We start from the raw sequence: 25061 nt of genomic DNA on the forward strand, positions 1-25061 counted from the left end.
TTCTAGTTCCATAGCAATGTGGTCAGAAAAGGTGCTTGTTATTATTTCAATCTTCTTAAAGTTATTGAGGCTTTCCTTATTTCTCAACATATGGTCTATCCTTGAGAGTGTTCCAGGCATGCTTGAGAAGAATGTGTATTTTGCTGTTTTGGGATGAAGTGTTCTCTATATGTCTCTTAAGTCCAACTGGTCTATCTTTTCATTTAATTCCACTGTTTGCTTGTTCACTTTCTGTCTGGATGATCTATCCATTGATGTGAGTGGAGTGTTTAGGTCCCCTTCTATTATTGTGTTGTTAATGTCTCCTTTCAGGTTTGTTAATGTTTACTTTGTGTACTTGGTGCTCCTGTGTTGGGTGCATAGATATTTATAAGTGTTATGTCTTTTTGGAGGAGTGTCCCTTTGATGATTATACACTGCCCCTCTTTGTCTCTCTTTACCTGTCTTATCTTGAAGTTTACTTTGTCTGCTCTAAGTATTGCAACACCTGCTTTCTTTTGTTTGCCATTAGCTTAGAGTATCGTTTTCTATCCTTACACTCTGAGCCTGTGTTTGTCATTGGAGTTGAGAATGTGTTTCCCGGAGCCAGCATGTTGTTGGGTCTTCTTCTTTAATCCATCTCACCACTCTGTGTCTTTTTCTTGGAGAATTCAATCCATTTACATTTAGAGTGATTATTGATGTAGGAGGGCTTATTGCTGCCATTTTATTGCTCGTTTTCCATTTCTCCTGCGTTTCCTTTGTCTCTCATCACGTGTATTTCAAACTACCAATTCGATTAGGTAGTTTTTTATGCTGTATTTCTTAGTTTTCTTATTTATTATTTGTGTCTCTGTTAGTGATTATGCTGAGGTTTCTATGCAAAATCTTGTAGATGAGATAGTCCATTTTCTGATGATGTCTTAGTTCCTTAGACTATGCTGATTCAATCTCTTTCCTCTTCTCCTCCTAAGTTGTTTCTGTCACATCTTATTCCATTTTGGATTGTGAGTTGGTGGTTAAAATGACAAGATTATCTTTGTTTTTGGTGTTTTCCTTCCCTTTATCTTTAATGTTATACTTGAGTATTTGCTAACCTGTTCTGATGGATAGCTATAATTTTCTGTTTTTGTCTACCTATTTATCCTCTTACTCAGGGCTTTGTAGCCTCTCTCTTCTGTTTTTTCTGGTACGAAGGCCTTCTTGAAGATTTCTTGTAGGGGGCTCTTGTGGCGATGAACTCCCTTAGCTTTTGTTTATATGGGAAAGTTTTTATTTCTCTGTCATATCTGAAGGATATTTTTGTAGGCTAGAGTATTCTTGGCTGAATGTTTTTGTCTTTCAAGCATTTGAATATATCATTACACTCTCTCCTAGCCTGTAAGGTTTCTGCTGAGAAATCTGCTGAAAGGCTAATAGGGGTTCCCTTGTAAGTTATTTTCTTCTGCCTTGCTGCCCTTAGTATGTTTTCTTTGTCATTGACTTTTGCCAGCTTCACTACTATATGTCTTGCAGTAGACCTTTTTACATTGACATCTTTAGGATATCTGGTGGCCTCTTTCACATGAATTTCCAGCTTCTTCCCCAAATTTGGAAGTTCTCTGCTATTATTTGTTTGAACAAGCTCTCTGCTCCATTCTCCTTCTCTTCTCCCTCTGGAATAGCTATAATCCTTATGTTGCATTTCCTAATTGAGTTGGATATTTCTTAGAGACTTCCTTCATTTCTTTTTAGTCTTAGTTCTTCCTCCTCCTCCATCTGAAGCATTTCTATATTTCTATCCTCAATGTTGCTGATTTGTTCCTCCATGCTATCAGCTCTGCTATTCAGGGAATCTATATTCTGCTTTATCTCTTCCATTGTGTTTTTCATATCCAATATTTCTTTTTTTCTGTCTTCTTTTTTAAAGATTGGCACCTGAGCTAACAACTGTGGCCAATCTTTTTTTTTTTTTTCCTGCTTTATCTCTCCAAATCCCCCCTAGTACATAGTTGTATATCTTAGTTGCAGGTCCTTCTAGTTGTGGCATATGGGATGCCGCCTCAGTGTGGCCTGATGAGCGGTGCCATGTCTGCGCCCAGGATCCGAACCAGCGAAACCCTGGGCTGCTGCAGCGGAGCATGTGAACTTAACCACTTGGCCCCTATCCAATACTTCTGATTGGTTCTTCTTTATGATTTCAATCTCTTTTGTGAAGTAGCTCCTGAAATCATTGAACTATCTATCTACATTCTCTTTTAACTCCTTGAGTTTTTTAATGATAGCTATTTTGAATTCTCTGTCATTTAGGTTATACATTTCTATTTTCATGATTGATTTCTGGATACTTGTCATTTTCCTTCTGGTCCAGAGATTTCATATATTTTTTCATACTGCTAGACGGTGTGGATTTGTGCTTCTGCATTGTGGTAGTATTTGATTGCTTCTTCCACCTGTTGCCACTGGGTGGGACTCAAGAGCTGCATGTTCTGAGCCTGCTGCAATCCACGGGACAGCTCCCAGGTGCTTGGCTGGCGTGCTGGGTGGGGAGGGGAGGGATGCTTTATTTTTCTTGCATGATCTCAGGGCATTCTCACTCTGCCTTTGCTGTCTGCTCTCCTGGGATGTTGGCTTGATGAAGACACCCCCATGATAGCTAGTCACCCCTGTGAGGGGCTTTTCCCTCAGCTGTGAGGAATCTCAGAGATCTATGGCGTTACTGTAGAGGACTGCCACTCTCTTCCTGCTTTCCCCCCTGTAGGACATTCACAATCCCTGGGTTGCTGTCCGTCAGGCAGAAAAGAATCATTCTCTTACCTCATTCCAGTTTCTTGTGAGTGTGGGGGGTGGCTTCAGCTCCTCCACTTTCCGACATATGGCTGCGTGGGTCTCTCAGACGTCTTTTGTGTTGTGCAGATGTCCTCTGTTGGAATATGAATGGCCTTTTGATTGTATCTTTGAGAGGAGAACCCACTCCACCATGATGCTGATGTCACTCCCTCACAGGACAGTTGAAGTGATAGAAAATGATTCGTAAACTGTAAAGCACTAAATTGATACCAGTTGTCCCCTTACTGTATCGGTTCTTGTTTAATTTAATTCTAGGGATTTTTTTTGTTATTGTTGTTTCCTGAAGTATCCTAAACACCTGGAAGGCCTTGTCATAAAATTGTTACACATTTGTTAAGTAGATATAACAAACTATCTTAGTAAGGCTGTGGGGAAGCAGGTAAGCAAAGAAGTTGCTAACCACCTGTGGAGAACAATTTTAGAATATTTATCAAAATTAGGTATATGTACCGTTTGACTCAACAGTTGCACTTCTAGTTACTAGTTACAGTTATTATTGTACATACAGATTACTCTGCCGTTTTTATTTTTTTTAAGTAATTGCATATTATTACAAACAATTGAAATGAGTGGCTGTAGGGAGTTGCTCAAGTCAAATATGGCACGTCTAGAAGATGTCTTCCAATGAAAAGATCTCTAAGAGTTGTTTCAAAGGAAAGAACACTGTAGAGTGTGCTGTCTTTTCTGTAAAAAGAAAAAAAGATGGTGGAGGGAATAAGAATATATGTCTATTTCTGTGTGCATGAAGAAATTTTGAAAGAATATCCAACAAGTGTGGTACAGAAATGTGAGAGCTTGGTAGACAGGGGAATAGGTTGGGAAGACTGAGTTTCACTATTTAGCTCTTTATGTTTTTTTGTTTTATGAAGCAAGGAAAAATGTTTTAGTTCAAAAAAATTAAACTAAAAAAGAAACTTGGAATGCTAAGTGCTATAGCTTTAAAGAACATTTAAAACAAATATACTGATAAATAGCTTTAGCTTATTTGAGGGGTAAAAAGTAATTTAAAAAAGAATTACAATAGTCAAATAATGGTATTTTATGTACATGTTTTGTGCTATTTCATTGTTCTTCATGATTCTAAAAATAACATGGGTATTGTACTTTGTGCTATATTATGTTTTGATTTCTTTTTGGTTGTAGATAATCATCTGGTTCTATTGTTTTTTCTTTTCAGTCCTGATGATATTGGGACCTGCTGGTATATCCTCCTCTCTGGTTCCGTGTTCATTAAGGAATCCATGTTTCTTCCAAGAAGCAGGTATTGTATAGACATTCTGTAGGAGATTAGCCATGAACCTTGAAATTCTTTTTCAGAATTCTTTTCTCTTCCTGTTTCCTCCTCCACTGACACAAAGCAAGGCAGTACCTTGGGATGTTGATACATAAATCTTTAAGGAAGGACTGTTTTATATTGTAAACATTGTTCAATCTTCTTAACAAACAGCAAGAACAAAAGATATGCCAGTGACATGTTTATTTGTTACATGAACATGTCAGCTTATTTAGGGCACTTTTGTCCCTAGGGAGTAGAATCTGCCTCTTTAACAGGCGATCTCATAAACATCTAAAGAGATGCAAAGAAAGTTCATTGAGACCACATGGAATTAGAAATGGAAAGCCAGGAACCACTGTTAACTTTTCTGCCTCTCAGGACCATATGGTCTCTCATCTTTGCATCTGTCTGTGGACTGGCTTCCCACTCTCTAATGCTATTAATTTCTTTCTCCCTGTGATTTTGGCTTGTATATGCCGACTGTTGAGTTATGACCTTATATCCCTCATGTTTACACAATTTGACTGCAGTGCCTGTGTCTTTTTTTTGGATTCTTCAGGCTACGGTCTGATTGTCTATGCTAGGGGCAGATGTGTACCTAGGTCCAATCAGCTGTGGCCAAAGAGGGTTAGGGCCCATCTGTTACATACATGGCTGCCTATGTTCGGGTTCCCGGAGGGTGTCAGCTACTAAGTTGCAGTAGTTATTTGTTCCCCGAATTGTGTATTTTTCACAATTAAGTATTTTTATTTTGACTAAAGATTTTTTAAAAATTTTAACTAATTCAATATCTTTATTTAAAATTACTAAATAAATATTTTATGTAAATGGACTAAGTTTATTAAAATGTAGTGATCTTCTCCCCCCCACCTTTTATAACCTGTCTCATAAAAATATTAAAATATATTCTTAATAAATAATTCTGAATGGGTCAGGGACATATGAAGAATCTATTTTAAAGATGTGAATACATTTTTATAAAAAGTCAGTCAGTGAGACAGGAGAGGTAATTTATACTGTAGAGACTGATTGACCTGGGTGTGGGAAAAAAGGTTTTGGGATGGGCCTTTGGCAGCCAGAATGGGTAGTGAAAGAGTGCCAGAGCACATTGCATCTAGTGAAAAACAATCTCTGGTGCCATTCTCATGCCTCTTTGCCCTTCTGCTTCCCTGAGATCAGACTGGCAGGCAGTATTTTCTTAGGCAAATGGCCCCATGAGGGAGGGAAGCTCTATTGTCTATTTGTTGTTCTTATAGTAGCAAGAGTCATAGTAATGGTAATAGTGTTGGTGGTGGTAGTAGTAGTAATAGAAGTGGTAATAGTTATAGTAGTAAATATAATGATAGAAAAATAGCGAAGGCTTTGACAGTGATTTCTATTTGCCAGGCACCATTCTAAAATCTTTATATATGTTGAATCATTTAGTTTCATAACCATCATTTGAGACAGGTGCAATTATTACCTGCATTTTGTGACTGAGAAAACTCTGGCAGTGTGAGATGGTGGATGGTTGTACTTCCTAGAATTCTGCCGAGGAAGTATGGAGTGACCCTGTGAACCAACTCCTATAATTCTAGAATTCTGTTTCCAGGAGGAATGGAGAATTGAATAGCAACACTTTCCTACTCCTTCAAACACAGGACCTACTATTTGGTCCCTTTTTGGAAACTCTAGCTCTTTTTGAACTTGGAAGAAAGTGTAGGCAAACAATATTTAAGCATTAGCATATTTTTAAAATTACATATAATTTTAATGTAAAAAGTGCTAATTACTATATAAATTATCAAAGATAAGGAGAAGGAAAAACATCAACTAAAATCTCTCCTCCAAGATAATTATTCTTTAATAGTATTCTAGTGTTTTTCTGTCTAGTCTCATGTGTGTGTTCCACATACTTAAGAGCATACTTTGTAAATAATTTAATATCTTGCTTATTTCAATTAAAGAACATATGTGTGCATTGCCTCATAACATTAAAAACTCTTTATAAAGGCTTACTCTTTATAAATTTTAATGTCTGTTTAATATTCAGTCATTTGAACTTTCCACAATTTAGTTAGTGATTGTAAAGGGTAAATTTTTGATACTTTTTATTATAAATAATGCTATAATGAATGTGATTTGAAATTTATGCATCTTAAAACAGAGGTTAGTGATTTGATCATCATCTTGATACAAGGTCTGTTGTACAAACTAAATCTATAGACCGAGGTCCTAGAACAGTGAAGGAGCCTGTGATGGTCTTTCTTGACTACCAGCCATCATCAACTCGTCAAGTAACAGCTTGTTCTAACTTCTGGAAAGGGAAACTAATGTTTAGAAGATTGCTGTTCTAAAGAAAGATGACTTGCAGTTCAGACCTATTTCACGAACACATTGAACTCTGCGTCTTTATTTTAAAAGATGACATAAGTTGCTCTTTCTCTGGCTGGATGTCAAATGCATGCAAGTCAGTACTTTAATAGGATGAAGGAAGGAATGGTGTTTCAGACTGAATGACAAGCTAGTACTATATATAGCTTATTCCTTCACGTTGCACCTGGTGACATTTGCTCTGTCCAAGTTGTTTGTTCCCTTTGGAGATGTTGCCTTAGGAATAGTACTGAGATTGTTTTAACAAGAGTCTTCACTGGTACTATGCTAAAGGCTGACATTTGTGATTCATATATATTTCTCTCTCTAGAAAATACTGAGGCTTGATTTCATGTGGATTAGGTGTTAGAAACAGTCTGGTTTTATAAAACAACTAGTTCACAGATGATTCTCTACATTTACCATGTTTTTATCATGTTAGCCTGGAAATCGGTTATCAGTATATATAATAAGTAACCTGATCATTCTCTTGAAAGTTTTAACTCATTTTGATAGGTAATTCATCCTTAAAAGTTAGTTTTGAATCAAAGTAGTTGGAGCAAAATTTTAATATTTTTAACTAATTCTCATGAAATTGCTTTGACATCTGATATTATCATGTAAGAAGGGTGTTATATACATTGCAGAAAATCTGTCATATGGCTTCCAGATTTCATTAGCTTTATTGAATTCCTCAAGTTCCTAAGTTGAATTCCTAAGTTGACACTTAGGCCAGCATTTTATGTTTTATTTTACTTTTAGACAGATAAGGGTTGTTTTGGTTGCATAGCTTTACTTTGGTTGTTCAAACGTGAATATTGTTCGTTGATAAGATTGATAACATTTATGGAATCTATGAATTCCTTCGTGACTGTCAGTGACGGCTTACTCACTTTTCCCCATTCCAAGCAATTTCAGTGATGTAAATGTTATTTTTGTGAGTTTTATTTTAGATTTATTAGAAATTTATCAAGTTTTGAAACATTGAGATTTGTACAATGGATGTAATGTCACTTATAATGTTGTTACATATAACGTTGCCCTAAGATAGGGCTAAACTCTTATTTGGAATACAATTTGTATTCTTGAAGCAATGTACAATTTATGGTTTTGTTTTTCTTAAAGTCTTATTTAAAATAAACTCAATTTTTTTGTATGATCAGAAAGATGGTGAGCAAAGGTAATCGTGAAATGCAGCAAAGGTTGTTCTCGTTCTCATTTAGGAAAATGTCAGCTAGGACATTTGTCATAGATGAATATAGAAGCAGTGTAAACTCCATGTGTGTCTCCAAACCTGTAAGCAAAGCATTGTGGTCACGGAGTAGTACAGGTCGTGTGCTGTATATCTCACTCCATGACGTACTGTTTACATCCATAGTCATGGTAGTTGATATGTTAAGACAATGACAGGCAGAGGCTAGTGAAATATCTTGAAGAAGGAGTTTTTTCACTCTAATTTTTCCAAAGGCTTCATTTACAACAGCAGTGGGGCTAGAAAGCAATAGATGAAAATTGTTTTATATAAAGTTGCAGGTTTAGGGGCCAGCCCTGTGGCCAAGTGGTTAAGTTTGTGTGCTCCACTCGGCAGCCCATGGTTTCGCCAGTTCGGATCCTGGGCGTAGACATGGTATCACTCATCAGGCCACGCTGAGGCGGCATCCCACATAGCACAACTAGATGAGCCCACAACTAAAAATATACAACTGTGTACCAGGGGGCTTTGAGGAGAAAAAGGAAAAATAAAAATCTTTAAAGTTGCAGGTTTAGAAATTTTTTTTGTTTTTATTGAGTTCATAATAGTTTATGTCATGGTGAAGTTTCAGTTCTTCATTATTTCTTGTCTGTCGCCATATAAATGCTCCCCTTCACTCCCCACCCACCTTCCCCTGGTAACCACTGAACTGTTCTCTTTGTCTGTGTGTTTATCTTCCACATATGAGTGAAGTCATACGGTCTTTGTCTTTCTCAGCCTGGCTTATTTCACTTAACATAATACCCTCCAGGTCCATCCATGTTGTTGCAAATGGGGTGATTTTATCTTTTTTTTATGGCTGAGTAGTATTCCATTGTGTATTTATACCAGATCTTCTTTATCCAATCATTGGTCGATGGGCCCTTGGATTACTTCCATGTCTTGGCTATTGTGAATAGTGCTGCAGTGATAGAGATGCACAGATCACTTTGGATTGTTGATTTCAAGTTGTTTGGGTAGATACTCAGTAGTGGGATAGCTGGGTCATATGGTGTTCCTACTTTTAGTTTTTTGAGGTATCTCCATACTGTTTTCCAGAGTGCCTGTACCAATTTGCATTCCCACCAGCAGTGTATAAGGGTTCCCTTTTCTCCACACCCTGTCCAATATTTGTTATTTTTAGTCTTAGTGATTATAGCCATTTTAACAAGTGTAAAATGGTATCTTAGTGTGGTTTTGATTTGTATTTCCCTGATGATTAGTGATGTTGAACATCTTTTCATGTGCTTATTGGCCATCTGTATCTCTTATTTGGAAAAATGTCTGTTCATAGCCTCTGCCCATTTTTTGATTGGTCTGTTTTTTTGTTGTTCAGTTGTGTGAGTTCTTTATATATTGTGGAGATTGGCTCCTTGTCAGTTGTATGATTTGCAAATATTTTCCCCCAGTTGGTGGGTTGTCTTTTTGTTTTGATCCTACTTTCTTTTGCCTTGCAGAAGCTCTTTAGTCTGATCAAGTCCCACTTGTTTATTTTTTCTTTTGTTTCCCTTGTCTGAGAAGACATGGTATTCGAAAAGATCATTTTAAGTTTGACAGCACAGAGTATATTACGTATATTTTCCTCCAGAAGTTTTATCGTTTCAGGACTTATCTTCAAGTCTTTTATCCATTTTGAGTTTACTTTTGCGTATGGCGTGAGATAATGGTCTACTTTCATTCTTTTGCAAGTGGTTGTCCAGATTTCCCAACACCATTTATTGAAGAGACTATCTTTTCTCCATTGTATGTTCTTGCCACCTTTGTGGAAGATAAGCTGTCTATAGATGTGCGGTTTTATTTCTGGGCTTTCAGTTCTGTTCCATTGATCTGTGTGCCTGTTTTTTTACCAGTACCATGCTGTTTTGATTACTATGGCTTTGTAGTACATTTTGAAGTCAGGGATTGTGATGCCTCCAGTTTTGTTCTTTTTTCTCAAGATTGCTTTAGCAATTCAGGGTCTTTGGTTGCCCTATATGAATTTTAGTATTCTTTATTCTATTTCTGTAAAGAATGCCATTGGGATTCTGGTTGGGATTGCATCGAGTCTATAGATTGCTTTGAATAGTATGGACATTTTAGCTATGTTTATTCTTCTGATCCATGTGCATGGAATCTCCTTTCATCTCTTTATGTCATCATCTATATCTTTCAATAATGTCTTTTAGTTTTCATTGTATAAGTCTTTTGCCTCCTTGGTTAAATTTATTCCTAGATATTTTATTCTTTTTGTTGGGATTGTAAATGGAATTGTATTCTTGAGTTCTCTTTCTGCAAGTTTGTGTAGAAATGCAACTGATTTTTGTCAGTTGATTTTGTACCTGGCAAATTTACTGTAGCTGTTGATTATTTCTAACAGTTTTCCAGTGGATTCTTTAGGATTTTCTATATGTAAGATCATTTGTCTGAGAACAGTGAGAGTTTCACTTCTTCGTTTCCTATTTGGATTCCTTTTCTTCCTTCCTTCCTTCCTTCCTTTCTCCCTCCCTCCCTCCCTCCCTCCCTCCCTCCCTCTCTCTCTCTCTCTCTCTCTCTCTCTCTCTCTCTCTCTCTCTCTCGCCTAATTGCTCCCGCCAAAACATCCAGTCCTATGTTGAATGACACTGCTGATAGTGAGCACCCTTGTCTTGCGCCTGTTCTCAGGGGGATGGCGTTCAGTTTTTCCCTATTGAGTATGATGTTGGCTGTGGGTTTGTCATATATGGCCTTTATTATGTAGAGGTAATTTCCTTCTATCCCCATGTTGTTAAAGTTTTTATCCTAAATGGCTCTCAGATCTTATCAAATGCTTTCTCTGCATCTATTGAGATGATCATGTGGGTTTTAGTCCTCATTTTGTTAATGTGGTGTATCACACTGATTGATTTGCAGATGTTGAACCATCCCCATTTCCCTGGTATAAATCCCACTGGATCGTGATGTATGATTTTTTTGGATGTATTGCTGTTTTTGGGTTGCCAATATTTTGTTGAGGATTTTTGCCTCTATATTTGTCAACAGTTTTGGCCTGGAGTTTTCCTTTTTTGTGTTGTCCTTTTCAGGCTTTGGTATCAGAGTGATGTTGGCCTCGTAAAATGTGTTAGGAAGTGTTCCATCTTCCCTAATTTTTTGGAATAGCTTGAGAAGGATAGGTATTAAATTCTCTCTGAAAGTTTGGTAGAATTCTCCAGAGAAGCTGTCTTGTCCTGGGCTTTTAATTCTTGGGATGCTTTTAATTACTGTTTCAATCACTTTACTTGTGATTGGTCTAATTCATATTAGATTTCTTCTTGATTCAGCTTTGGGAGGTTGTAAGAGTCTAAGAATTTATCCATTTCCTATAGATTGTTCAATTTGTTGACATATAGCTTTTCGTAGTATTTTCTTATAATCCATTGTATTTCTCTGGTATCTGTTGTAATTTCTCCCCTTTTATTTCTAATTTTATTTATCTGAGCTTTCTCTCTTTTTTTCTTTGTAAGTCTGGCCAGGGGTTTGTCAATTTTCTTTATCTTCTCAAAGACCCAGCTCTTTGTTTCATTGATCCTTTCTACTGTCTTTTTGTTTCTACTGTCTTTTTTGCATTTATTTCTGCTTTGATTTTTATTATTTCCCTCCTTCTGCTGACTTTGGGCTTTGTTCTTCTTTTTCTAATTCGGTTAGGTGTAGTTTGAGTTAGCTTATTTGGGATTTTTCTTGTTTGTTAAGGTGAGCCTGTATTGCAATGAATTTCTTTCTTAGTACTGCTTTTGCTGCATCCCATGTGAGTTGGTATGGTACATTTCATTTGTCTCCAGATATATTTTGATTTCTCCTTTAATTTCTTCAATGATCCCTTGGTTGTTCAGTAGCATGCTGTTTAGTGTCCACATCTTTGTCCCTTTCTCAGGTTTTTTCTTGTAGTTAATTTCTAGTTCCATAGCAGTGTGGTCAGAAAAGGTGCTTGTTGTTATTTCAATCTTCTTAAAGTTGTTGAGGCATGCCTTGTTTCTCACTGTATCATCTATCCTTGAGAGTGTTCCAGGCGCACTTGAGAAGAATGTGTATTCTGCTGTTTTTGGATGGAGTGTTCTCTATATATCTATTAAGTCCAGCTGGTCTATCTTTTCATTTAATTCCACTGTTTGCTTGTTCACTTTCTGTCTGGATGATCTATCCATTGATGTGAGTGGAGTGTTTAGGTCCCCTTCTGTTATTGTGTTGTTAATGTCTCCTTTCAGGTTTGTTAATGTTTACTTTGTGTACTTGGTGCTCCTGTGTTGGGTGCATAGATATTTATAAGTGTTATGTCTTCTTGGAGGAGTGTCCCTTTGATGATTATATACTGCCCCTCTTTGTCTCTCTTTACCTATCTTGTCTTGAAGTTTACTTTGTCTGCTCTAAGTATTGCAACACCTGCTTTCTTTTGTTTGCTATCAGCTTGGGAGTATTGTCTTCTATCCTTACACTCGGAGCCTGTGTTTGTTGGAGCTGAGATATGTTTCCTGGAGGCAGCATGTTGTTCTTTAATCCATCTCATCACTCTGTGTCTTTTTATTGGAGAATTCAATCCATTTATATTAGAGTGACTCTTGATAAATGAGGGCTTAATGCTGTCATTCCATTGCTTGTTTTCTGGTTCTCCTGCATTTCCTTTGTTTCTAGTCCCATTTATTTTGGTCTACCAGTGAGTTACATATATTTTTACCTGGGGTTTCTTAATGTTCTCCTTATTTATTATTTCTGTCTCTGTTCCACTTTTTTGTTTAGTGATTATGCTGAGGTTTGTATCCCAAATCTTGTAGATACGTTAATCCATTTTCTGATGGCCTCTTATTTCCTTAGACTAAACTGATGCTGTCCCCTTCCTCTTCCCTTCCTATTTTGTTTTTGTCACATCTTGTTCTGTCTTGTGTTGTGAGTTTGTGGTTAAAATGACAAGATTACAAGATTATGATTGGTTTTGGTGTTTTCCTCCCCTTTATCTTTAATGCTATACTGGAGTATTTGCTAACCTGTTCTGATGTATAGCTACAATTTTCTGAGTTTTTCTATGTATTTATCTCCGTACTTCAGGCCTTGTATTCTCTTTCTCCCTTTCTTTTTTTTTTTAATTATGATGGCCTTCTTGTGGTGGGGGGGGGGGGTCTTGTGGCTATGAACTCCCTTAGTTTTTGTTTATCTGGGAAAGTTTATATTTCTCCATTATATCTGAATAATATTTTCACAGGATAGCGTATTCTTGACTAAAAGTTTTTCTCCGTGAAAGATTTGAATATGTCATTCCAATCTCTCCTAGCCTGTAAGGTTTCTGCAGAGAAATTTGCTGAAAGCCTGATAGGAATTCCTTTGTAGGTTATTTTGTTCTACCTTGCTGCTGTTAGTATTTTTTGTTTGTCATTAACTTTTGCCAGTTTCACTACTATATACCTTGCAGTAAGCCTTTTTATATTGACATATTTAGAAGATCTCACTACTATATGCCTTGCAGTAGGCCTTTTTACATTGACATACTTAGGATTTCTGGTAGCCTCTTTCATATGGATTTCCATCTCCCTCTCCAGGTTTAGGAAGTTCTCTGCTGTTATTTCTTTGAACAAACTTTCTGCTCTGTTCTTCTCTTCTCCTTCTTGAATACGTATAATTCTTATGTTGCATTTCCTAATTGAGTTGGATATTTCTTGGAGACTTTCTTCATTTCTTTTTAGTCTTAGTTCTCTCTCCTTGTCTATCTGGAGCATTTCAGTATGTCTATCCTTGATTATGCCGATTTGCTCCTCTGTGATATCTGTTTGAGTGTTCAGGGAATCCATAGTTTGTTTTATCTCATCTATTATGTCTTTCATCTCCAATATTTCTGATTGCTTCTTTATAGTTTCCATCTCTTTTGTGAAGTAGCTCTTGAACTTGTTGAATTGTTTCTCTGCATTCTCTTTTAACTTGTTCAGTTTTTTGATGATAGATATTTTTAATTCTCTGTCTATTTAGATTACATATTTCTGTGTCCTCATGACTGATTTCTGGGCATTTGTCATTTTCTCTATGGTCTGGAGATTTAATATGATTTTTGATACTGCTAGAGACTGTGGCTCTGTTCTTTCACATTGTCATATTATTTGGTCACTGTTAACCACCTGTCAGCACTGGATTGGGGTTGAGTGCTGTGTATTCTGAGCCCTCTGTGATCCTCTGGGATCCCAGGTTTTGCAGCTGGTGTGAGCAGGTGGCGGCAAAGGGATTTCTTCTGCGTGTTCTTAGGGTTTTCTCGCTCTGCCCTCGCTCTCTGCTCTCCTGCAGTGTTGGCTTGATGAAGTCAGTCCCGTGATAGCTCATCACCTTGGTAGGAGGCTTGCCCCTAGGCTGCGAGGGACCTTGGGGATCTTTGACGTTCCTGCAAAGGGGTGCCCCATCCCCCATTCCTTCCCTCTCAGAGGCCATGCACAATCCTCGGTTTGCAGTCTTTTAGGGAGGGAGCAACGCTTTCTCTTACACTGTTCCACCTCCTTCCTGCATGGCTCCAGCCTCTACCAACCAACATATGGCTGGGTGGGTCTCTCAGATGTCTTTTGTGTTGTGTGGATGGTCTCTGTTGAAATATGAATGTCTTTTTCATTGTATTATGGAGAGGAGAGTTCACCGGGAGAGCTCACTCTGCCATGATGCTGATGTCACTTCCAAAATAGGTAGTGTCACCACTCTAGCTTCCATTGCACCCTGTAGGCAGAGATCCAGAGACTAACGTGGTAATAGAAATGGTTTTTTTAAATGTACTTTTGGTTTATTTTATGTAATGGGCAGGAAGATATTAATAACATTTATTGCCCTAATGTGCTCTGTGTCAGTGTATTTATGGAATTTTAATAAATTGTTATACACTTTATATTTTTTCACTTTTAAAATTGCCCCGTTCTATAAATGCTGAAGCCTATTTTATCATAAAGTCACAGTATAATAACTTGGATTAATATGTTATTTTTTGTCTACTAGCTTCTTTGAAAGGCTGAAAATTCTAATTTAGTTATTAAAGATAGGCTTAGACTGTGTTTCTAAACTTTCACCTTGCTATTTGGATTATTTGTTGGTGAAGGAGACAGTTTACCAAGACTGTACATTAACTCATAGAATTGAAATCTTTTTCTACTAATTTATCAATCATTTTTGCATTATTTGCACAAACAGTATTCTAGATATTTAAGACATGAAGCATTATTGTTATGCAGACTCTTCTTTGAATTTACATTGGTCTGAATCCTGGAGAAAGACCACTCCTGTTAAAATGTTGAACTTGATTTTCTCAACAGAATCAATTTTATCATAGAGGCCTCCAAGGAAGGGCCTTTTTTTTTTAAGATTTTATTTTTTCCTTTTTCTCCCCAAAGCCCCCTAGTACATAGTTGTATATTCTTCATTGTGGGTTCTTCTAGTTGTGGCATATGGGACGCTGCCTCAGCGTGGTTTGATGAGCAGTGCCATGTCTGCGCCCAGGATTCGAACTAACGAAACACTGGGCCTCCTGCAGCGGAGCGCGCGAACTTAACCACTTGGCCATGAAGCCAGCCCCAGGAAGGGCCTTTTAATAGAAATGATCATGCACACCATATTTAATCATAAAAAAAAATACTGTCTTTATTGCTTTGATAGTTAAGAACTTTCTATAGTTTTCATATACATAGCAATTGGTAAACAATCTCTTTACTTCATCTCAATGTGGTGGCAGGGTAGGGGCTGTAAACTTGAAGGAAAAGATAAGCCCAGGCTGGCTGTAAGCCTAGGAACTTGGAAGATGCCAAGAGAAGGGTTGTAATTAAAGCTGGAGCCAGGGGAATTGGGGACAAAGACCTATACAGAAGGGTGAAGGCTTCTAATGGACGGACGTTAAGGTCTAGCTTCCACATTATGTCAGACATCAGACCTAGTAGACAGGGTAATCTGTACACTACATGTCATAAAAAATTATGCCTGTAACTGGCAAAGCACTGCCAATGAGAACTGTTGAACATTGAAATGCCATCAAAATTTAGGATTGTTTCATGGGCCGTTTTCATATTTATGGGTTATTCTGTCTCATTCTTGAATAGGTTTGGTAGAGTTGAAATCTTGTGGCATGTTTCCATGTTATTTCAAACATTAGTTGAAACTTGCATTAGGTCCTATTGTATGGTTTCTACATTAAGTTCTGGACTCTACCAAGGAAGCAAGATGATCTGTTCCCTGCTGTCATGTAATTTAATATGTGGTTGAGGAGATGAGGCAGTCATATGTGAAACATGAAAAAAATTGCCAGGTCATTAAATAGTACAATGTAAATTGATATAGCAAAGACCACATGGAATGCAAAATTCCTTCAAAGACGGGGGATTTTAATGTATGTGGATGGTAACGAAGGGTGACTCTTAAGGAAGTGAATTTTGAGTTGGATTTATGATTTAGATTGTTGGACAATGGTTGGAAAGCAAATCTGGACAGAGTAGAGAGCATGAGTGATGGCACAGAAATAGGATTGAGGGAGGGCAGTCCAAACGTAAGCAGTGGCTTGAGTGAAGGCACAAGAATAGGATCATTTATCTAGAATAGAACTGCACTTCAGGGTGTGAAGTAGTTGCGAAAGCATTGGTGATGGTGCCATTAATGAGAGGTCTAGTTTACAAAGCATAACTTGGTTGGAAAAGCTAGCTTGTTGGTAAGTTAGGTCTCAAGTAACATTAGCAGGAGATTGAGAGAAATGCATGAATCATTTATTTGTACCACATTGCCTGTGTCCATTTACAATTAATGTTTCTCTTTCATTGATACCAAATATATCCACAGTTTAAAAATTAAAATTATACTATGGTACTCTCAATAATCACATTTTAAATTAGAGCTGGCAGCTATAATGAGGATAAGTGGGGAAACAAGACATTTAACTAATCAGTTCTGAGAGGCTGAAATACTATTCTCATTATGATTCACATGACAAACAATGAGCTACTTGAGTTTAAAAATCACAGGCCTACTTTCTGCTTGCCAGTGCTACATGATAAGTTAATTGATTGCTCTGAGAAGTTGCTAGTTTTTTTCAGTAATAAAAGAGGGTGAAACAAAGGAAGAATGATTCTGTATGTGGTAGGGACTTGAAGACACAATTAAATATTCCTTATTTCTTGTAAAGAGCTGTGTAGGATTAGAAAATCATATTCTTGAAAGAGTGCACATCTGTTACGTCATGTGATGCCTTATTGAAGATGGAGTATGGCATTGTAAAAACAACTCACTGTCATGTTATAGAAGGGTAACTTTATTGGACATTAAATGTAACCAAAAGGTATGAAGAAAAGTGAGGATCAGAATTCTGGAAATTGCACATTACAGGTAAGATTTACCTTCAGGTATTGGCAAAATCCTGACCACGGATAGCACAGATTAAGCATGGAATGAAAAGAGTGGTTATTGAAGAAGGAATGGGAAAAATAAAAGAAAAACTAGAAATCATCTTAAAACAGTCCTCACTGAGTTTTAAAAATAATGTATTGGTCTTACATTCCTTTCCACTCACCATGGGAAGATATCAGTAACTTATAACAGGATTAAATGAGGTGATACATAAGCTTTTCAGAAGTTTTCTTTATAGCCAGCAGTATTAGAAGTTGTTTATTTCTTTAAAAGAAAAAACTCTCTCCCTCCCTTCCTCCACCTGTCCCTTCCTCCCTCCCTTCCTTTCTTACATTCAAGAGAAACCATAAGACTTTGTTTAATTCATATTTGGAATGACCCTAAAGTTAGTGAATGATAGCAGAATTAGTAAGAGCTAATAAGTTATAAGAACTACTTATCTCAGCCATTGTCGTATACAACCATTATCACATTATTTTGCAGAAGCAGATGATTGGGGCCTCCAGTTGGCCCGTTAATGAAAACAGTGGGTTAGGCAGGGAATCATAGAAATGTACTTCTATTTTAACTTTAAAATATTCAATTTGACCTATGCATATAAACCTGTACGTATAAAGTGAATATATAGTTAGATTAGTATGTGCACATATATGCATGGATATGTATTGATGTGTATGTGTGTGTCAATCAGGCTTCTTGGACTTGACTGCTTTCCCCTCAGTTCTTCTATAGATATTTTCCCCACACCTAATCAGCAGCAGTTTAAAAAAATTGGCGTGTCTGTACCAAGATTGCCAAAGCATTCTACTTCATTGGTTAAGTAATGGTTACGTTAAACAGATAATTATGAAGAATGGATGGTAAATGTATTGTTATTTTAAAATATTAATCTTTTAAACCTAATCAGTGCAAGGGATAGTGTCTAACAACTTAATATCTTAGGAGGATTGTTTACCAAAAAGATTATCGAAAGTGATGAGTGGGCCACCCCTGATGGCCTAGTGATTAAAGTTCAGCATGTTCCACTCCAGGGGCCCAGGTTCAGTTCCTGGGTGCAGAACAATGCTGCTCGTCTGTCAGTAGCCATGCTGTGGCGATGGCTCACATAAAAAAGAAAAAGAGGAAGATTGGCAACAGATGTTAGCTCAGGGCAAATCTTTCCCAGCAATAAATAAATAAATAAATAGATACATACATAAAGTGATGAGCAAAATGACTGGAACTGATTTCTAGAATCAAACATTACCTTGGGCTATTAGTTATGTCTTCTTAAGAAAGTCCTCAACTGGATGATGCTCAATTAGTATTAATGAGCCCTTTTGACCTGTCTCCCAAATTGCTCCCCTGAAATTTTTATATGCATATGCTTCTGTCTTACTCATTTATCCTGCAAATATTATTGAGGACCTCTTCTGTGCCTGCCTAGAATATGGTGCTGAAACACAGAGATCCTGTTTGTGTGTCATCCAAGCCAAGAGATAAAACATATTTTGAGAAGGTAGAGGGGTCAGTTTGTCCCGTGCTGCAAAGAGGTTTAATAAGGTGAGATTAGGGACATGATCTTTGGATGTAGCAACATGGAGTTCATAGGTGACCTGAGCAAACCAGTCTCAGTGAAGCAGTGGAGCTGGTTGAGGAGACAATGGGAAGGGAAGAACTAACAGAAGAGAAATTTCATCATTTCAAGAAATTTTATTGAGAAGAGGAGTGGGGAAACAGGATGGTGGCTGGGAGTTGTGAAATCAAGAGAGATTTGCTTCTTTAAAATTAGAAGATGCTAGTGTGTGTTTGTATGTTGGTGGAATGATCAGTAGAGAGGGGTAAAAGGATAATGCAGGAAAGGGGATGGAATTGCAGAAGTGGACGAAACCCACGAAGGGGGAAGTGTTAGCTTTGGAAATAGTGAAAGAGCTTCACCCTTTTTACAGGCTTGTGGTAAGAGCTGTAGATCAGTGGGTAGATTGGGGAGTTCAATGGTGGGTATTTAGCAGTTTTGATGAGGGAGAAAAGTGGTGAAACAAAGGGGATGTTGAGTGCGCATTTGATATTTGTGGTCATAGATTTATGTTTGTTTTTTGTCCTAGCAACTTTCAGCTGTTTAGAGGCAACCATGGAGAAAGTGGGTAGTTGGGTGTTGCTCGGGTATGAGCTTTGCCATTGCATAAAGGAAACAAAAAGAAGGGTGCAGGAGTTGAGAATGTGTCTGGAACACTCATAACTTATGTGGATTTGCTCCAGGTCCCTTGAGCTCTAGATAGCATGTCTGAAATGCAACAAGCACCTACAAGTCTGCTTGGCCTTTTTCTACCGCTAATGGCTTTAATAAACAGCTAGTCACCTAATCTAGAAATTTCTATGAGTCTCAATTCTGACCTCTTTTCTCCCCTGACAATTGGCTTTTTAGAAAATAACACTTCAGAGTTAGGAATGACAGTATCTGTCAAATCAAATGCCTCTATCACTACTGCCGGTGCCCTTGTTCAGATGTCACCTGCTCTATTGAAGTAGGTTCCTGTATCGCCTTCAATACTTCTATAGTGTCACCATATCATTGTTTAAAAGCACAGATTTTTTTCCTGTTGATCCCTTGCATAATGAGCTTAAGTGACTTCCAACTGCCAAACAGATAAAATCCAGACTCCTTAGTGAGACTTATAGGGCAGCTTAAAATATTTCCAACCTACAATATTCCTTACACTCTCTCCAGACACCTGAGCTGATCCACTGTGGTCTGATCCTACCTGTGCCAGGTTGTTCTCTCAGCCTGGGACATCCACGTCATTGTTGCTGCCTTCACTCCCACCCTTCCTTACCCACCTGTGAAAACCACATGTTTTATTCTCTGGGAATCCTACCTTTGTATTCCTGTCAGGATTAACTATTTCATATCTGTTCTAAACTGTTAGATTTTTCAAGGGCATGGGCTGTATTATTCATCTTTGCTTCCCCATTGCCTAGCACATAGCAGACATTTGATAAATATTTGTTGAATTAAAGTGGCTCAGGACTATATTTTTAACTTTCCCTTTTTAAAAAAGTCACTTTTAAAAAGAGTTTAACAATATTATGCTAGAAATAACTTTTCAGTAACCTATGATTTTTTGAAAGTCAAGTTAATACAGAGGAGAAGAGTTGGGAAAAGAATGAGGCTGAGCCATAATGGAAGAAGGAGTCTGGGGAAGCTCCTGAGAAGGTGGTATTGGTCAGTCTGTGCAGGGGTCCAGAAGAGGGGGGAAAAGGCAAACGGTATCTTCTTGGATATTGTTTTGCTTACTGTATTAATTACAATTAGTTTTGGTTTCATAAACACAGCAGGAACTACTTTTTCTCTTGTGTAAAAGAACCCTGAAGGTAGATGGTCCAGGATGGTTTAGTGGCTCCAACAGTGTTGAAAAAGTTCTAGGCTTCCACCTTTTCCTCTACTCACGCTAGCACATAGCTTCCATTTTCAGCATCAGTTCACAGCACAGGGTGGCTGCCGAAATCCAGCTATCCTGTCTGCAATGGAAGCTGGAAGCAGGAGGAAAGGCAGAACAGCAAAAAAGTTAACTCCCATCCAAATCAGATTCCTTGAAACAACGTTTCTTTTTGTATCGCATTGTCCAGATGTAGTCAGATGGCCACTTAGGGTCACCCAGGAGGCTGAGACATGCAGTCTTTTATTCTGAGGTGCAAACGTGCTTGCTAAAAATAATAATGTAAAAATATCTTTCTAAGGAGAAAGAGGAAAAGAGATATTGGAGTAGACAACCAGCAGTCTTTGTTACACTTGCTCTTTGGTTTAGCCTCACATTCTCTTAGTTGTTAATTATCTTCCTTTGCTACTTCATTCTTCTCCTCAGACCTGTGTACATACTCTTCATCTACTTAGCCACACTCCTTCAGGTGTTACATCATCTATAATTTGTACTTGTCCTACCTAAAGTTGACTCAAGTCCAGGTATTCCCATGACACACAGGTATAAGGTAAAGGTATTTATTAAAGATTTTAAGGAAATCCTGGGAAAGAGTTCCAAATAAGGAAATAAAATAATGAAACAACTGTTAACTTGGTTTGACTAGAGTTGATGATATTGAAGGGAGAGGTTAGTTACACTTGATGTAAATACATTCCATGTTAAATTTGAAATAAGGTTGATCTCTAAATTAAAGGAATAGAATAAAATATGTAAAAGATACAATGGGATATACTAAAATTCCCCTTTCGGTTATTAAGTGTACTTTCTGCTTCAGTATGAAACGTCTTCATCCTGGAAAGCTAACATGATTTTTAGAATTATTTAGATCACCCCTGCCCCTTTTAAATCATATTCTGATGAGATGCCTGATGCACAGAGCAAAGTGGTTCTCTAGAGAGAGAGTTCAATTGCTGGATCAATTTGGGAATTTGGTTGCTATAACTACAACTTTGCAGGTGTGCTGTACATATAATGCAGGCTTTCGTAGTCCTTGGAAGAGTCGCATTGGTAGTGTCTGACAAAGTAAGTAGCCTTAAAGAGAAGGACTGATGTTTTTGTGTGTATGGTTGATGTGATAGCACAAGTCATCTGATACTTGAAGTCTTCAGTCAGGGAGTTTGTCATTTGTGATCCTTGGTATAAATGAGCGTGTGAGAGTTCACCCTGGAAGTCCTTATTTGCAGTGATGTTTGGATTTCTCTTGCAAAAGTAAACGTTATATTTCATAAAGGTTTTAAAGTCTGACATCGGCGTGTCAGTGAAATACAATTGTTTTTCCCTGTAAAATGTTGGAATTGTTTATCTGCTGCTAAGTGTAAAGGAACTCACAACCTTTATTTGTGCCACACTTATTTTGGAGGAGGGTTAGTTTGGAGGGATGTGTGAATTACTGTTTCACCTGTATGAATTCCAGGTGTCCTAAAATATATTGCAACTAATTTTGTTTTTGTTTAAAGAATCATTCTTTCAATATGGGAAACGCTAATAGAAAAATAAGAGTAAGAATATTAAGAGAGAGATTGATATATGAAGCAAATTATACTTGGTGATATTGGAATGTCTTTATTAAAGTAAAAATTTTCAAGAATTAAATAGTTGAAATAAAGTGAAGTAATATCTGACATGTGTATCACTGCCTTCTTTATGTTAGAATTTAAATAAATATAATGTGGATTTAAAAGCTATGTGCTTAGTATTTATCACTGATGAGAATATTGAACTGTGAGTTCGAAATACTAAAAAATATTTCCTTAGATGTTTCTTACTTCTGCCGCACATTTCTGGCTTTTTGGGCCCTGCATATTTTTGCAATTAAATATAAAATATAAATTCTGGTATTGGGTGTTCACGTGTTACAGATCTACATAAACATTAAATAACTATTTTCCTAGTTATACCTTTATCTAAGTAGTTTTTTGAGTCAGATATTTCAGGACAGTTTTTACTTTCTATTTTTTATTGACGGCTTACTTTATGTTTATTAGATATAAACTGCTTAGTGTATCAGTTTCATTTAGATAGTTATTTCTTAATTAAAAGTAATTTGAAAAATTAGAGCAATGGTCAAAATCTGTTGAGTTCTTTCTTGTGTTTTATTTTTATTATTGTTTTTGGTTCATTAAGGTGAATTTAGAAAGCCATCATTAAATATTCATACTTAATTCAGTTTTACAAATAGGAAAACTTAAATTTAGAGTATTCTATTCATCAGTCTAAATCATATGTATTTCAGGGTGTATATATCAGAGGTTTTCTGCTTCCATGATGGTTTAAGTTGTCCAAAATAATAATTAATTAATTGTTATTCAGAATCTCGAGACGATTTCAGTTTACCACTTTGTCACCTGATTTTGAATTTTAACTTATGATATAATCTTGGAAACGTAGAATGAAGAGTTGTCTGTGAATAGGGTCTTCCAGGTTTTATAATCATTATCCCATTTAAGTGAACTTTTTTTTTAGTTGTTGTATAATTGGCATATATTAGGTAAACTTTACAAACCTTTATATATAGTTTGTTTTGTGTATGGAAGCATCGTTGTGGTGAAAGCAGAGATTTTTTTCATTGATTATGCACGTCAGAGTATAAGTAATTGTAGTCCTTGAAATATGGTAGAAAAGAGCTGTCTGTTTGGTAACTTTAGTTAGTAGTAGTTTGGTAACTACTCAAGCCCAAGAAGTATGAGTTTTAATTTTTCTAAGAGTGTGCTTGTGGAATAATAAGTAGAAAAGACACTGGATTAGAGTCATTGTGTTTGGTAATAAAGATGGTTAGAAGATGAAGACTATGAAAGGTAATCGACCAAGGTAGAGGTTTCCAAACCTGGCTAGGTGTTAGATTCACCTGGCTTAGGGTGGGTGAAATACTGAGGCCCAGTCCCTAGAGATTTTCATTCACTACAATCTGGATTGGATCTTAGACTCTCATTTTCAAAGCTTACAAGCAGGTGGTCAATCAAATTTGAACTGAGAGGCTGGGCTATGGACTATGAAACCAGTGTGGAACTATTGAAGTGTTAAGATCAGTAGAATGAGAGGATCCTGGAAGATTCGGTAAAGCTGGGACCAGAGACAGGAACTCTGACTCAGTGGTCTTGGTGTGCCAAGGCTAAGGGCCTGAATAGTGTTTTCACAGAAATAGAAGTTGACGGGTCACAAGTAAGAGTAATTTAGAAGGACTAATTGATGAAATTTAGTGACTAAAGCTATATAGACAAGGGAAAAGATGGAGTAGAAGACAGTTTCAATGCTTTGAAGTTGCATGTCTGGCAGCATGATGACTTTGACAGCAATAACCAAATCTGGAGGGGATAAGGTGGGTGGATGTCAGAGTTGACATGAATATATTTGATTTTAGGCATGTTGTGGTACAAGGTTTGACAGACAAGTGGAGCTATGGGAGGTATGAAGAAATAACCAGCATTGAGTCACTTGAAAAGCTTTGGGGATGGCGCAGGGTAGGGTGAAGGGGTAGGTAAACAGGAAGAATACAGAAGCAAAACAGAGATGCTCATGAGTTCAGGAGGCTACAGAGACAGACTTTGACAAGTAAAATTTTGCTTTACTGTCCATCTCAGTGCAGAATTATCTCATGGCCTTTTTTTTTGTTGTTAGATTTTATGTTTTTTTCCTTTTTCTTCCCAAAGCCCCCCAGTACATAGTTGTATATTTTCCGTTGTGGGTCCTTCTAGTTGTGGCATGTGGGACGCTGCCTCAGCGTGGTTTGATGAGCAGTGCCATGTCCGCGCCAAGGATTTGAACCAACGAAACACTGGGCCACCTGCAGCGGAGTGTGCGAACTTAACCACTCGGCCATGGAGCCAGCCCCTCATAGCCTATTTTAAGCAAACTATGAAATATGTTGCCAATTCTTATATAAAGTGGATGCCAGGTTTCATAAATCCTATTGAATGTTGTAAATGAGGAAGTATTAATCTTTTACAAAACATAATTTGAAAATGATGGTTTGGATTGCTTCTAATTTTTGGCTTCTGTCAACATTTGCGAATATCTGTTTTTGTGGACATATGTTTTCATTACTTCTTGAATAAATATGCAGGAGTGGAATTGCTGGGTTATATGGTAAATGTATGTTTAACTTTATGAGGAACTGCCACAGTGTTTTCCAAAGTGGCTGTAACATTTTGCTTTCCCACTAGCAGTTTATGAGAGTTCTAGTTGTTCCATATGTTCTCCAACACTTGGTATTGCCAGTGTTTTGAATTTTAGCCATGCTAGTGGATATGTGGTGGTCATCTCACTTTGGTTTTATTATGCATTCCTCTGAAAACTAGTATTGTTGAGAATTTTTTCATGTGTTTAATTGGCCATTCATATGTCTTCACCTGTTGAAAACAGTTATTTTAAAAATTGGATTTTGTCAATTAAAAAAAATTGGATTGACTGTCTTTTTTTAAGTTGTAAGTGTTCTTTATGTATTCTGGATACAATTCCTTTGTTGGATATATTTTGCAAAAATTTTCTCCCAATGTGTGGCTTGCCTTTTTCTTGACTATGTCTTTTAAGAGCAAAACCTTTCCATCTTAGTGAAGTCCATTATGTCAATGTTTTCTTTTATAGTTTGTACTTTCAGTGTCCTGCTTAAGAA

General features: G+C 37.1%; 1 protein-coding gene across 10 annotated transcripts in view; it reads left to right on the plus strand.

Moving 5' to 3' along the window:
• Window positions 1-25061, plus strand: part of RAPGEF2 (Rap guanine nucleotide exchange factor 2) — a 245627-nt gene that overhangs the window by 100741 nt on the left and 119825 nt on the right. For all 10 annotated transcript variants that reach the window (XM_046656205.1, XM_046656208.1, XM_046656213.1 and 7 more), the window contains exon 4: window positions 3986-4069. In XM_046656205.1, the coding sequence (XP_046512161.1) occupies window positions 3986-4069 (84 nt within the window). The remainder of the gene's footprint in view (window positions 1-3985; window positions 4070-25061) is intronic.

This window comes from Equus quagga, chromosome 3, assembly GCF_021613505.1.
Source record: "Equus quagga isolate Etosha38 chromosome 3, UCLA_HA_Equagga_1.0, whole genome shotgun sequence".
In the NCBI taxonomy this organism is placed as follows: Eukaryota; Metazoa; Chordata; class Mammalia; order Perissodactyla; family Equidae; genus Equus; species Equus quagga.